This window comes from Cottoperca gobio, chromosome 15, assembly GCF_900634415.1.
Source record: "Cottoperca gobio chromosome 15, fCotGob3.1, whole genome shotgun sequence".
Classification (NCBI taxonomy): Eukaryota; Metazoa; Chordata; class Actinopteri; order Perciformes; family Bovichtidae; genus Cottoperca; species Cottoperca gobio.
Window position 1 is genome coordinate 12,195,534 of NC_041369.1, and position 15,604 is coordinate 12,211,137.

The 15,604-nt window shown below is 38.6% G+C and overlaps 1 protein-coding gene across 1 annotated transcript; it reads left to right on the plus strand.

The window, feature by feature from the left end:
• Positions 1-396: 396 nt before the first annotated feature.
• bmp5 (bone morphogenetic protein 5) lies at positions 397-9,206 on the plus strand. Its single transcript, XM_029449251.1, has 7 exons — positions 397-1,393; positions 3,951-4,143; positions 6,800-6,948; positions 7,267-7,464; positions 7,667-7,743; positions 7,869-7,979; positions 8,114-9,206. The coding sequence occupies exons 1-7, from the start codon at positions 898-900 to the stop codon at positions 8,261-8,263; spliced, it is 1,374 nt and encodes a 457-aa protein (XP_029305111.1). The 5' UTR covers positions 397-897; the 3' UTR covers positions 8,264-9,206.
• The last annotated feature ends 6,398 nt before the right edge of the window (positions 9,207-15,604 follow it).

Consider the following 15,604-nt stretch of genomic DNA (forward strand, 5'->3'; position numbering starts at 1 on the left):
ATCTGTTCCTATATGGGAATTATTTATCATGTTTCAGTTCAACACATTACCAGCTGGCCCACTTGTTTGTGCATTTAATAAAGTAGTTATTTACAGCATCGCAGTAGATAATGTTTAAGCCCATACAGAAACAAAAGACACTGTTATGTAGGTGGAGAATGCAGCTGCAGCCCTGTGCCATAAACACGCGGACTTCAATAAGTTGAGGTGATTAAAAGGCTCTGTCATTATTCTTTCACTCGTTAAGACGGGCTCTCCAATTTCAAGTGTCTCCTTTTACACTCCTGAGCCGCCACATTCATCATGGGACCGGGCTGAAGTTTTATTGCTGCCACTAGAGGTGGATGCAAAAACAAAAGTTGAGTGTGGGATGGACTCAGAGGGCAACTAGCCCCAATACACTCTCTCTCTCAGGGGGGGAAAGAGGGAAAAAGGAAAGAAAAATGCGAGTCGGATCATGAGTCGAGCTCCTCTCTGTTCATTTTTGACACACTTCATCCACTGGAAACTCCGGGTTATCCCTCGACGTTATGGGCGTACCTACGTTTTTCTGCATCACAGAGGAGTAAGGTGTGGGACGGGGTCACAGCTCCATAAATACTTGGTGTGGCAGAGGTTTTGGAATGACCCTGGAGGAGTAAATACTGCTGGAGGAAGCTCGCGCACAGGAGAGGAGCGGCGACTTTGCTGCAAGCTGATACCTCATTTATATTAGGGCTGACTGGTAAAAGAAAAAAGAAAAGAAAAGCCTCCTCAGTAGCACCGTGAAAGTTGTGGTGCCTCTGTCTAATATGGAAAGTATATGATTCCGTATTGACAGGGATATAAATTATTTTATTTTTCTCACAGAGTGCGATGTAGTTCAACTTCACATCCCAAAGTGAACTATTTGTTAAGATGACAGCGCTTACACCTCTGAGCAGTGCTGTACTTGGACTCGCGTGGAGCTGCTTGAGTTTTCTGTCCTGCGCTCATTGCGGGTTAAGTGACAACCATGTGCACTCCAGTTTTATTTACAGGAGGTTGCGCAATCACGAACGCAGGGAGATCCAGAGAGAGATCCTCTCCATCCTGGGCTTGCCTCACCGTCCGAGGCCCTTTTCTCCCGGGAAGCAGGCGTCCTCCGCGCCGCTGTTCATGCTCGACCTGTACAACGCCATGGCCGTGGAGGAGGAGGAGGAGGGGGTGCAGCAGGGCGCAGGGAAGAGCTTCAGTGCCAAGGCTCAAGGGCACTCCAGGAAAGGTTACTACAGCCCCCAGCATGCCGGGTACTCCGGTGTGGCACAGCCTTACCGAGCGGCCCCTCTGTTAGGCCACAGCCCCGCACTCACCACAGCGCACGACACCAACTTTCTCAATGATGCCGACATGGTTATGAGTTTTGTCAATTTAGGTAAGTGGCATTAAAATGGGATAATTCATCACCAGGTTTCCTTAAATCGATATTAATCGAAATTGTAATGCAGGCCAGGTTTCAATATTATTTAGAGAGATCTCAAAGTTTTGAAAACTCTCCAACTCATATTTCTCTCGATCTTCATTCACTCCACTGTAATGGAAATCAATAAGGTATAATAAGATAAGATAAGATATAAGATATTTATCTGGATGCGCTTTATCTGTGTACTTGGTAAAAAGCCTAATATTACGTGCATTTTTTATCCAATCCAATGAAGACGAGGAACTTTAAAATGCTGCAGCATTAAAGCCTTCATCCACGTATTTCAAGAGTTGGGTCTATTTGAATTCATTAATTATTAATTATTAGGCCTATCATTCTTGGCCTGTCTGCTTTGTTGGTATTAGCACATGCAGTTAATTAATTGTGTCAAAAAGAATTGGATATATGTAGATTTTGTTTAAATAATCTGAAATATAAAAAACCCCTCTTAATTACAGTAGTTGACTTCCTCTCAGTATAATTTATAGCATGTTTTTTATGTCTACATCCAGTCATTATATTGTCAGACATCAGTCAGTTCAGTTGCTTTAGTCTTGTGTGAAATATTCAGTATTTAACAGAATTAGGCCCAACATTTTGACCTTTTACCAATTTGTGCTGCTTTCTATTAAAGAGAAGCTGATCTGTATAATGATTGTGTTTGTTCAGTAGCAGTGACCCTTAACCCAGCAGTTCAGAGCACCTTATCAGATGACTGTCTGACCTTGAGAAAATTGGTCTAAATGATTTCCTGTTGTTAAAAGGGGAGTGATATTGACTGATGTATTTATTCCTTGAGGTTCTGCCACTAAGAAAAAGCAGTAGCTCCATTTTTTTATATTAGTATTATTCGTAACATGTATGGTTCTTTAATGAAAATTAAAATATTAAGCATGCCACATAGGAAGTTACTCAAAAATGAAACAAGACGCAGCACTTCAGAATACCAAATGAAAAGATACGAGAAAAAAAAAAATCACAATAACTAAACTAAAATAATGTTGGCAGTAGTAGTAGTGTTTAGGATTTATTATTTTCTTAAATATAGAACTAAACATGTAAAAGTGAATTTGTGAAGAGTTGGAAGTATAATCCCTCACCTTGGCCTGAGCCCATCTGTTTCCACTTACCACTATAGCAGGGCATGTACACTGTCAGCCTTGAAAGCTCTGCTCTCGTTCTGGGGACTGTCAGTGAAATGTTCAATGGGGCTCTGTCTTTATTACAGTACACTCAAATATAGCTACTGACCTCGACTGTTTTAGAAACGTCCATGTGGCATTTCATACAGTTTAATATGCTTCCTGTAGCAAATCCTTTCAGTGAATAAATAAGAAGTCAGCTATTGAAAATCCGTACGTGAGATTGTATGCAAGAGGAGTTCAAATTAAACATACTAGTCATTTATTAATCGTGTTAGCAAATATATGAATACTCTCCCGGTAGAACAAGCTGAATCCGATTAATATGCAACACATCAAGATGCACGAGGCTCTACCTTACCAGAGAGTAAAGAGATTATTGTTTAATCTTTATTTTAAAGTTAAATGCTCAGTGGCACCTCTGCTTCAGATTACTGCCTGTGGCTAATATAATGGAACACGCACAGTGGGTAAAACTCAGGCTTGACCTCTGACCTGTTTGTGCTAAGTAACAGCAGGCGTTCTCCCTCGATAAAATATCGGGGAAATGCACTGCATGGTATTATTATATGTGTCAGAAAATCCACTGACCTCAGCCACATGCCACTTTTCTGTTACTAGGCAGGGGGGAGAGACAGTTAGTGGCCACTTTATAGTAGTATGTTTTGTCTGCCTGTTTATAATGTTGATACACTGAGGCTGTTTGTTTATTAAAGTCATTTTTTATCTACAAAAATAGAAGCAGCCACTTGCAAAAGTCAAACTCCAAATATCTTTGAATTCTTTACATGCAGCAACATCTAAAATAACTATTTAGTTAAAAAAAATAAGAAAAAAAGTTGACAGGCCTATAAAGATATCTAATGTTACTCATTATATTAGAACATTCTAGTTTTAAAGGTTAAGGGTCATTAAACACTCTTATTGCATTGTATGAAACCTACAAGAGGTCAGTATAAGGTCAGAAATGAGGTCAGAGTAGACGCTCACATGACGTTGAAGAATCCTGTCTGGTCTTTTCTCCCACTTGAGGAGCAGAGGAAAGTGTCTTTAATTGAAATCAGCCTGTTTTTCTTAACTGACAGCCCATTCATCATGGCCAGAGAATGCAGTTAAGCACACAGTAGAGGGCCTGTCTGGGAACTGCTACCTGTATTCAGTTGACTGATTTAATGAACTGGAAAGTGCTTTTGTTGGTAGTCAAAATGTTTGGATTGGACCTGGAATGTAAAAGAAGATGTGATAAATTACACTTTTTTTCTGTGCGTTAATGCTGACATATTTCTCTTCAGCGGTTCAGGAGTTGAAGTCATATTTTTTGAAGAAGAAAAAATGAATTTCATTATAAAAATGTTTTATTTTCCCAGTGGAGAAAGATAAAGATTTTTCTCACCAACGACGACACTACAAGGAGTTCCGTTTTGATCTGACTCAGATCCCAGACGGAGAGGCCGTGACTGCGGCAGAGTTTCGGATCTATAAGGACCGCAGTCATACTCGCTACGACAATGTTACTCTGAAGGTTACCATATATCAAGTCATCAAGGAATATCAAAACAAGTAAGCACCCAATAAACCAAGACCAAACATGCAAGTCAGTGGTGGATTGTAACTAAGTAGATTTAATCAAGTATTGTACCTAAGTACACTTTTGAGGTACTACTTGTACTTCACTTGAGTATTTCCATTTTCTGCTACTTTATACTTACATCCAGATGCAACTAATGTATTTTTTACAACACTACATTTGTGGTAAAAGTAACTTACAATTTAGATTTTTACTTAAAAAACATATGACCAGCTTTCCAAAAAGATGCATTGTTACAGATTAAACTACCAACAATATATAAATTAATTAAAATTAGCGCTATTTCCACAAGCTAAAGCATTAAAATGCTGTTTTCTAATCAGAAATGTTCGACCAGTAACACTCTGAAAGGGGCCCGATGAGTATTTTTACCCCATGCAGTTATCTTGTTTCACAGTTAAAAAGGAAAATAGTCCAACAGCTATTGTCTTGCACAGTTAAAACTTTCCACTCCCTCAGAACGCCCTTCTATCTCCAACTCTGCTCTCCTTCATTCGCACCATGTCTGCCTTACAAATATAGTTCTCGGATAAAGAGAACTCCATTAGCAAGTTGGCCACTTATGAAGCTTGGAAGGTCCATCACTTATCACTCGTCTTGTGTTGCCTGCCAAGCTGGCCGCGTCCCAGATGAAACCATGAGGGCCGACAATAGGGGGGAAGGGGCTCCCTCGGGTGCTCCCGTGGTCACTGTTATGCCCACCACCTGCCTGTCTTAACAATATTCCGGAAGTTTAAACCATGACATAGCTGAATACACAAGGGTGTACTTAAAAGTGGGCCCACATTTGCTTGCCAAAAATGTGTGTGGGTGATTGAAGGGGAGATATGGCTCTCCTGGGCTTTGAAAAGGTCCAAGTCAATGGACTCTGCCATCTTAAAGGGGAAGACTGCTCAGTCTAAGTTTTCACACACGTTTTCATGATGAACAGTAGTTAGTGTTCACAAAGAACAATTATTTCCCAGTGCAAGAAACCTTAGAAACAATATTGGAGCCACAATAAATGTATATTATATGAGTATCATTAGTGTATATGACAAAATGCTAATACTGCATACACACATTGATTACTGCCAATGATTTTCTGTTTCTTATTTATACAAAATCTACTTTTGCACCAACATCCGTGTTTGTTTGCTTCTTCCTTCACTGCCGTTGTTGACACATTGCAAAATATTTCGGTACTTTATTGCCGCTAACTGTCGATCGGGGAAACAATCGGCCTTGAGTTTATGAACGGAAAAAACTAAGGACCTCTTAAAAAACATATTGCTTCATATAGCTACAGTACAAGTGGTCAAAACCTCCACAGGGTACCTTTAAACCTTCAGACAACTACACACCGCCTTAACCTCCTTTCACTCCACTATATCAATGTCCTGCACTGCTACTGAACTTTGCTACTGAACATAAATTGCTAATGGAGAATAGTGGCACGTGAACATCATTTGCAAACAGAAAGAGAAGTTCCTCTATCCCTGGTATCCACTCACCTTGACTCACTCTATGTGGAACAGTACATCCAGGAATCATAGATGAAGGGGAAGGATAAGTATTTTCCTCTTGGATTTGGCTGTGGGAATAGTGAATTCTTACCTCCACAAACTTAAATTATCGCAGGATATGAGCTTAATACTCTACATTTCAAAGAGGAAGTTCACCAGTATGTCACTCATAACGATTGACCTCGTGTGGAATCCCACATGAGGTTCAGTTTTATTACACCTGTAGTAAACACATGAATAATTCCTGAACTATTGGGGCCACATGGAAAATCTTTGGTCTTTCCAACCAGCACCATGTAACCACAAAAACTGAACAGGCGCTGCCTTATCCGATCTGCCACTTGAAAGGAATCCAATGCAAATTGCGAAGCGGGGCTTTTTTCAACTTCGGGTTGATTGATGCCTCATGTCAGGCTCATGTTAAAAATACACAAGGGCTGATATACATGATTTATAACTCCTGAAATGTTTTACCCGTCAAATAGCTGAAAGCTTGGCACACTTTATACCACTTAACTCCGCAGTTTATTACAAGTCATAGCTTCTTCAACAATAGCAGCGCTGCATACAAAAATGACCAAATCACAAGTTTTCAATACTGACAGAGACTTTTGAGAATTATAAATGGTTTCAAAAGGATTGAGAGATGAAGAAACTAATAAAAGCCTGTCAGATTGTTGGCTTCTGCGACAGACTTTAAGCTAGAGCATCCATTTGTGATCAGTCAGTGGTACCTCATTTATCTGGTCCAGCCTAACTGGTTAAGACCTCTTCGTCTCAGTTCAAATGTCCTCAAAGAAGCATATGGTTCCCTTTTTTTGTGTCCCATTAAAGCAATGCAACACCAAGGTGCACAGACAGTTTTGATTTGTGCTTCACGCACTGTGGCAGGCACTGAGGTTTTGTACTTTGTTTACAATACAGCAGTAAAGTGACCACATTCATTACACTGACCCACAGAGACTTAGAGTAAAGAGCTATTTTAAATAATTGGAAGACATACTGTATATCGTTTTTTAGCAGTTGCTGCTTGCATGTATGTACTGGCTGTTTGAGTGTGCATCATTTTAACTGCGGTTTATTAAATGCAGATGTTCGTTTCATTGTTTTTTCTTACCTTCAGAGATGCAGAGACGTTCCTGCTCGACTCCAAAAAGGTCCAGGCGTCCGATGGTGGCTGGCTGGTGTTTGACATCACGGCCACCAGTAACCACTGGTTGATGAACCCGCAGCAGAACTTGGGCTTGCAGCTCTGTGTGGAGACTGCAGATGGCAAGTTCAGTTTTTTTCTTCCTAAGAATTATTCTTTTACTTGTAACTCTTGGAAACCTAAAAAAGGTCAGGAAGTTTTAGATAATCCACAATTTGATAAACAAAAAAAAAACGTTTCATTGACATTCAGGACAAATGTGACTTGTTTATTTGACAATCTGTGGATTATGTTATTATTTAACACCAAAAGCCCATAAATCCACAAAACAGATCAATGGCATGACTTAATATTTGTAAAGATACTGGACTTAGCTTGAAAGCATTACCATTTTTCTGTATTTAAAAAAATAAGTTTGATTTTTCGTCTGTTTTTTAAAGGCCGAAGTATCAACATAAAATCTGCTGGAATCATTGGGAGGAACGGGCCCCAGTCCAAACAGCCTTTCCTGGTTGCTTTCTTCAAGGCCAGTGGGGTGTTGCTTCGCTCTGTCAGAGCTGCTGGTGGGAAAAAAAAGAACCACAATCGCAATAAATCTACTAATCAACAAGAATCATCTAGGGCACCAAAAACTGGAGGTATGTGCACTTTTATGATATACTTTTATATATGTCCAACTTATAGCAATGATGTAGTGATTAACAGAGCCTGTGGACGATGTTGTGTACTTCCACAAGTCTGTATTTATGTATTTCTAGTGCATTTGTTCAGAGATTTTATAGACTTCCACTGTTGTGCTAACTTTCTGTTATGATTTATACGCTTTTATCTTTTTTTCAGATTACAACACAAGTGAACAGAAGCAAGCCTGCAAGAAGCACGAACTTTACGTCAGTTTTCGAGATTTGGGCTGGCAGGTAAGACTAAATTATTTCACAATACAGAACATTTATAACACTAACAAATGGTAGTAACACAATGAACAATTTTTTATTGAGACTATAAGATGTCATAAATAAAGGAAGCTTATTCTTTTGTTAAGGATTGGATCATTGCACCTGAGGGCTATGCTGCTTTTTACTGTGATGGTGAATGCTCTTTTCCACTCAACGCACACATGAATGCAACAAATCATGCAATTGTGCAAACCCTGGTAAGTATTCTTTAAAATGCGTTGCATATGTGTATTGTAATAAAAACTACCATAATGTTCTCAGCAGTTACAATTCATTTGAAACTCACTGCTGTTGCACCTCTTTTAAACCTACTTAATGCTCTCATTTATAGGTCCATTTAATGTTTCCTGACAACGTGCCAAAGCCATGCTGTGCCCCGACAAAGCTCAACGCAATATCGGTGCTTTACTTTGATGACAGCTCAAACGTTATCCTCAAGAAATATAGAAATATGGTAGTTAGATCTTGTGGTTGCCATTAGTGGCCGGGCTAACTTTAATTTATGCTATCTGGTATGGGAATCGCTGGAAAACACATCTGCTGCAGGTGTGATGTGATGTACAGTATTATGTATATAAAGTTGTATTACCTAATTTATTTTCTTTTTTCTTTTTTTTTTAATAGCACTGAATATTGTCATATTTAAATAATTAGGACAACATGTTGATTTTACTATCAGTTATCAGTTAACGTCTAAGTCCGTTGGCATATACTCCCTCTTAGTTACGTTTGTATAACTTTTATGAGTTAACTATTCACTGGAGTCATCATGATACATGAGATCACTTCCCCCTTTTCTTGCTTTTCCCTTTGTATAATACGCTTGTGCAACAGATGCTCACTGAGAAAGAAATATACATGGATATAAGTATATGATGGGTTGTTCTTCAATAAGGACCAACGCTTATAAATGACTGATACATACAGAATAATGTCCCAACATGCAGCACCAAAGTTCATCTGACAAACAAGGGAGACAGCAAGATGTTGCTATTAGCATTTATATCACAACTGCAACAGGCCAATGGAAATATCATAAATCAAATTGGATCACTGGGACAAAAACATAGTTAGTGTTCTCTCTAATGTAAACCAAACTGCCCAGAGCTATTTCAAAGCTGCCACTGTCTTTCAGCACTGATACTGTTTCACCTTTTCCAAGCCAGCTTTTTTTTTGTTTTTCATACGAGTGTGTTCACAGAAGGGGATTATGTAAGTCTGGAATCTCTTATAGTGTTGAGCGTTCACTCATGTCATTTTTTAAAACAATGTTTATGTAAATCTCTTCCATAAACGCTGTAATCTCATCCCTCTGTGGACTGCAAACGTCTTTGCTCCACACTGATTCTATCTTGTGTTTTGGGGAAAGTATATCTTTATGTAGAGTGTTGTGTATTTTAATAAATGTACCACTTGAGAACTTTTATCTTTTGCTTTGCCTTTACTTGACCTCACGGCTTTGTTCTTGCTCTATTTATCACCCTAAACTATATCCAGAAATACATTTGATCCCCCTCCTCCAGCTGCAAGTCCTCAGGCCTTTTCAAATTCAAGTTGTCCTTTTGTATTTCTGTTTGGAGTTCTGCGGATGTTTTACACTCTGTTGCCAGACTACCGTCTCAGATTTAAAAATGTTTGACAAGTATGATATAAACTAGGGGTCCACCCATGGAGCCTGTTGACTTGGTAATGCTGGTGGCACAGTGCTAGCAGTAAGGCTGTGCAGCGACAGTCCAAAAGGGTGATTATCACGGGGCTGCCTGTAGAGTAAGGTATATCATTTGTAAGCAATCCCTTCCTGATTATGGGGGAAAGATACCATCCATCACCTGATTCCTGTGATGTGTATGGCACACCTCTGCTTGCTTACATTCTGTACACTTATGTTTTGGATGTTGCCATCTGCTAAGAGCTAAGAGTCACCCCCAGAAAACAAAGTGGAGACCATAAACTTAACTGAGCTGAGTGTTGTTGCATTTCCTCCTCATTCAGGATAAGCAGAATTTACAGAAAAATGCGAGCAAACGTGCAATTTCCAGAGAAGCACTCAGGGACATTCAATAGTCTTGGAAATCTAGGGATTAGGTTAAGGATTAATATTTATTTACACAACTGTATTGACCTTCACTGAACACAGGATATGTACTGTTGCACCTTTTCTCCCCCCTTAGCCTCCCACTTCTGTAACGTTTTTTTCTCTCTGACATGGCAGAACATTGAGTGACTGTATTTCACTTAATTAAAAGCAGTGGCTGGCCTGCCCAGATGTTACGTGGGCTCCATCTAAAAGGAGTGTTGACATTCAGTGAATAGAGGAGGCCACCTGCTAACTTAACTCTTGGCTTCAGGGGTGATTTGCATTCCTGCGGCCTGTTGCCTGGCATGATTACTCCTAGCACTTCACAATCCCATCTACTGTTTAATATTGTGGATTCTTTCCAATCCAGATACATTTCTTCCTTTTCTGTAAAGCGGTAGCTGCTATGAATGAGCTCCTATTTGAGCTCTCCAAAACTACACATCCCTCTCGAAATCAACCTCCTGACCACATGAAAGGAAGGAGTAACAATTGCCATACTCAGGGCAGATTAATATAGCGGCCCCTGCTCCTCTGAGACCCCCGTGGTCAAAGAGAGCGCAGTGAGTCAGAGGAGCCTTGACATTCATCTGATCAGCACTTCCACTTCTGAAACATGCTGGAAAAAGGTTACAAGCCATCTTTATGAAAGGTCTCTTGTGAGTTATTCATGCATCATACGCTCAGGTTTAGAGTATATGTCACAACACACTGTTGGCTTTAGATAAACACAGTTACATAATGTCAGGATGTGTTTCCACGTGCTGATATTAAGATTTTTTTCGACCACAAACATGTTTATTTTCTTAACCTGATGGAGAAAACAGACAGGTCCACGTGAGCGGCTGTTAGGAACATGTTCTTTTGTTCAGCAAATGTGATATATTTAGTGAGGACAGATCATCTTGACGCTCTGAGCAGGCTGGAGCTGGCTGCCTGTCAAAAGTTGTAAGTACTTTATGATTCAACCATCACGAGCAGGAAATACGTTGACAAATACTGCAACACAAAAACAAAAAGCTGACCACTGACTTGTCGGACCACCGAGAGAGGTGCTTGTGCTGGAGATGTCCTCATAGATTAAATCACAGAGTCTGTTTTCTTTTTCCAATAATGTTTAAATTAGCAGAGTGATGCCTATATATAATAGTTTTTAAACTTCAAGGATTCAAAGTAGATAATTAGCAAAAAACAGTTTAGAAATATTGACATGGAAGAGTTTCCTAATTATGTAGGGCAAACTCTACTTCTTATTTTGAACATATTTGTATTTTTCTCTGGCAATGGCTCCTAAACCTCTTTAAGGCTCCCCGGCCTTGCCGAACACTTCCCATAATTAATTATTTATAGTATTTTCAAAGTATTTTGAGTAGTTATTCATATTGTAAACAAGGGTTCTGAATGAAAACATTTGTATTTGAAATGAAAATCAAATGTGTTCAGTAGTCCATGAAAGAAAAGTTTTATTTTACACAACATAAACTGTGAAACTAAACATTTGTTCAGTCTTAATGGAGTTTATTGTGCCAGTTGCCATAAAGGAACACGTCTAGTTAAATGATACATTTGCGTTCCGTCCACTCGAATGCGAGCAGGTCAAATGATTGACATGTTGCTTATTTTTTATCACATTTTGGTCAATTTAATACAAGTACAAAACGAAATAGTTATTGTTCATTTGGTTTAGTAATCCCATGTTTCATTGATTTACCCTCCGTTAACTAGAGGCCTTTTTTCTTTCTGAGGCTCAACGTTTATTTTCAAAGTGTCACCTTGCAGTCCATCCACAAGGCAAGTGAAATTGTACCTAATAAAAATGTTGTGCAGTTTACCTAATTCATCTCCCCACATATGGTTCTCCTTATTTGCATTCTGTGGGTGGGCTATGACTTCCATACAGCTCAATCAGTCCCTCTTGAAAAGAGAGACCATATGGGTCACATTTTTACATGTTGTTTGGTATGACAAGGCTGCAGCAGGACCGGCGAGGAATGTGTCCCTACAGAGAGTAACGCAGAAACACTGTTGTGTTTGCTTGTTATTCACATATGCACATTAGCTTCCCCAGCCAGAGAAGAGAGGGTTTTGGGTTCTCGACGTTACAACAGACTGCTTGTGAAGTCAACTGTCACTCCCCATTAGCACTAGAGGTGGCACCTGTGCATTCAAACCCTTTCTTCATTTTGAAATCTTGTATTTTTAGTCTGGATTCAACACGTGCATTCAAATGTATGGCTCAATTTCATCAAACACAGTTTAACAAATAAATTAGGATCATACATTTAAACCCTGAGTTTACTTTGTATAACTTTATCAAATGGATTTACACACAGTTGTTTTTAAAGTAAATCTCAGTTGACGTTTCCGTATTTCCTTTTCCATTGAGTGCAGCATTTATTCAACATATTTTCCATGCAAATCCAGAAGAACCTGTGAGTCCTTTAAGATTGTTTTGTAGGTTTGTCTCAGTAGAAGTACAATACTGTCATGATTTGCTAACTCCTCTTTTTGTGCAGGTTAGTTATATCCTCCTGTCACCCATCTATCGTACAATTCATGTCAAAAAAAGAACACATGAAATATTAAAAAAAGGGTTTAAAGGGAAAATACAAACCAAAGCAGATGCAGAGGATATTAATCTGTTTCCGAGGCCAAGCATGTCTCAATCCTGAACTAATCGTGCTGATACACCAAGCTTTCAAACTAATGTTTAAAATGCTGGCAAAACAGGGTATATTAGAAGAACCTGGGATGTTTGTACTTTAGATTAGAGGTTATATTAAAAGGATATATTACTGTGTCTTAGTGACCTCTCTGCGGAAGATTAAAGAAAGACAACAGCACATCTTTCACTATTGTTTCAATAAACCCGTTGATTCAATAGCTCTTGGACGGTGCTTGAAAGCATCTTAAGTTACAGTAGGTCCAAAGGTCTGACTGATGCAACCTTCTCTAGTTTCTTAGAGACTTAAATTGGGTATATGTCTCCCAAAAGTGGATCATACATGAAGCTACAGGAGAGAGGGCGGGGAGGATGTGTTTGGTGTTGTCAGGCAAACAGTATTTCACTCGTACAGTCCAGGGTCATGTCCTTAACATCAGGCCAGTATTTTATGTAGATAGTGCAGATTGTACTTCAGTACTTTTTTTTGGTGAATACTGCAATGAGTTCAAAGTAAGTATCAAAAGCTGTGAAGCACCGAAAGTTAGTATCAAATGTCTGGACGGATTCAACATCTTGTTGACTTCTTCTTTGATTGTTCAGTCACTGATTCAAATAAAAACATAATAATCTAATGATCCTGAGCCCTCGACCTGTCATCATCCCACCATGAAAATAACAAACAAAACATGCAACGGTGCCAATTTAGAAAGCAAATAGAGATGTCAACAGCCTCCACTTAACTCAGCTCATGTGTATTCTGGCTGTTGTAAATTTTGCTGTGAAATTCAATTTCTCCCACAACGGATACGGATACACTGACGGAAATCTCTATACTTTATGATCCAGTCGGAGCAGTAATCCAGCCATGAAGTCCTCTGCGGTACGATATAAAAATCTGCACAGTAAATATCTGACTGCTTAGAAACATCCGCTTGAATGTATCTGTGACAAAGTAATGAAAAGAAAGAGAAAGAAAAGACTGTAGCATGTCAGAATGAATGAATGATATGGTTATATTGCAGCAAATTGATTATTAACTGGTGATATTTTCTTAATGTAGACTAACGCTCATCATTCTGAACAGGCGGGTGCCACAGCTTTACATTAGGCTGCCTGTACAGAGCTAGAGAAATTGTATTTTATACATCAGTGTTCACATGTGGACACAACACACAGGTCAGTGGCTTTTGTGACTGAAAGCCACAGGGTGCTCTGTGGTGTGATTACTGTGAGGATAATCTTTAACACACATGCTGTCTCTAAGGGGAGCTGTGGAAAGTTGGCTCAGACTAGCAGCCAGCCTTCCTGAAGAAACTGTAAGGTAGGCTGCTATTTTTATCAAGGCTTAACATTTTATTTAAAAACAATAAGTGTTTGTGGTCATTTTCTCTCTTGGTACAGAGTTGAATATAATGGAAATGAGATGGATGGTGGTGATGCCTTTGCTTCCACAAGAGCAAGATTATTATTATTATTATTATATATATGTTTATTCTTTGCTCTTTTTGTCTTATACATGATTCAGTTTGTCTGTTTCTGTAGGACTGGGTGTCATTAATATAACTATATATCCAACAAACGCTTCAATCTTCTCTGGGTACGAAAGCCATTGTCATGATTATTGCTTTCAGGGCGATGATCATGTGCTATTCGCTCAGCATCAGGACTCTTGTTGTTACAGTCCAGTTAAATCCATGATGTAGAAATTGAAGACGGATGGAGGATGAAAATTGATTTAATCTGGTTCCTGTTTTCTTTCTCCCACTTTGTTTTCAGAATATATCTGAGAGTTTAAAACCTCTTTCATTCTCTGCCGAAACCTGTACCCTATAAAGCACTGTTTCACATCTGTTTCTTTCTTGGTACAAAAAAAGAGAATAATCTCTTTCTTTCATGTGCAACTTTTTCCAGTTCAGTAACACATTGTGGCATTTGCACTGTTTGATTTTTATTTAATATTGTGAGGCATTCATCATTTACTTGGTCTCCAAAATCCTCATGTTTAAAATATATTGTTCTCAGGAGAGAACTTACAAACCAGCGCTGGGACATCCTTTTTCCTGTATCTGTTTGCCTAATCTACACTAACTTAAAGAGTATTGTGTCTTTAACCTTTGGAAACATCTCTAAGTTTGTGCAGTTGTTTTATTTGAATTGTCATTTTGTTTCACTTCATTATTCTACTCTATCTCATTTGAACAAATTGAACATGTAGTAGACAGTGATTTCTGAGATCTGAATCTAGGCTCATTTGTTTGTGCTGTTGTAATACAAATATCCTTCATTTGAATAGTTTGCAAAATGCCAAAGTCCTCCATCCTGTGTACACACTAAAAACCAGAAATGTACAACATCAAAAGTAGTGCAACTCTGTACTGTAACTTTGTAAATAAGACCCAATTGCATTAAGAGTATTTTTGATCATTTGTGTTATTCTTATACCATATAAATGTTAGTGTTAGCTTGAGCTTCTCCCAACTGTCAATATTTCTCAAATAAATCTTACAAAAAAGAAAGGCTATTTCTACCTTTCTTACAAATGTCAGATGACTTGTTCTATAGTACATTGTAAAATGTTAAATCTTTCTTCACTTACATACCATCTTAAACTTTAAAGATTAAACTCACCTGCATTACATTGACTCCCAAAAGCAGGAAAGCCCCTGAAGGCCACTTCTTTAAAGTGACCCTCTGCAGCTGGTATTTGTCAAGATAAACCGTAGCTGCAGAGTTTCCTTGAAAAAAAGAAACATAAAAGGCCAGTTAGGGTTAATTGGTTGATGCAGTTATCATTGATTGAAAAAGAGCCATCGAGAACGCAACTTTTCCTTGAATTGTCGTCATTTCTGAAAATAAACAGCAAATACAAATGATGAATTATATTTGTTATGGTGAGTATGACAACAGATATTCTGAGGAATTATTACATTATATTTAACTCCCTGACATATTCATTTAAAGGGTTCTACATACAGTAAACATACCCAACACTGTGCGCTATGGTAGTAGACTTATTATAGAAATAATTTGCACTAACTTTATGCTTCAGGAAAAATGCGGTTTCCATTATTCACGGGGCT

Bases quoted from the DNA above. Each gene is read 5' to 3' on its own strand.
- bmp5 (XM_029449251.1), top strand. From the start codon at position 898: ATGACAGCGCTTACACCTCTGAGCAGTGCTGTACTTGGACTCGCGTGG. The intron at 1,394-3,950 runs GTAAGTGGCATT...TTATTTTCCCAG, and splicing joins TATGAGTTTTGTCAATTTAG to TGGAGAAAGATAAAGATTTT. The intron at 7,980-8,113 runs GTAAGTATTCTT...TCTCATTTATAG, and splicing joins ATGCAATTGTGCAAACCCTG to GTCCATTTAATGTTTCCTGA.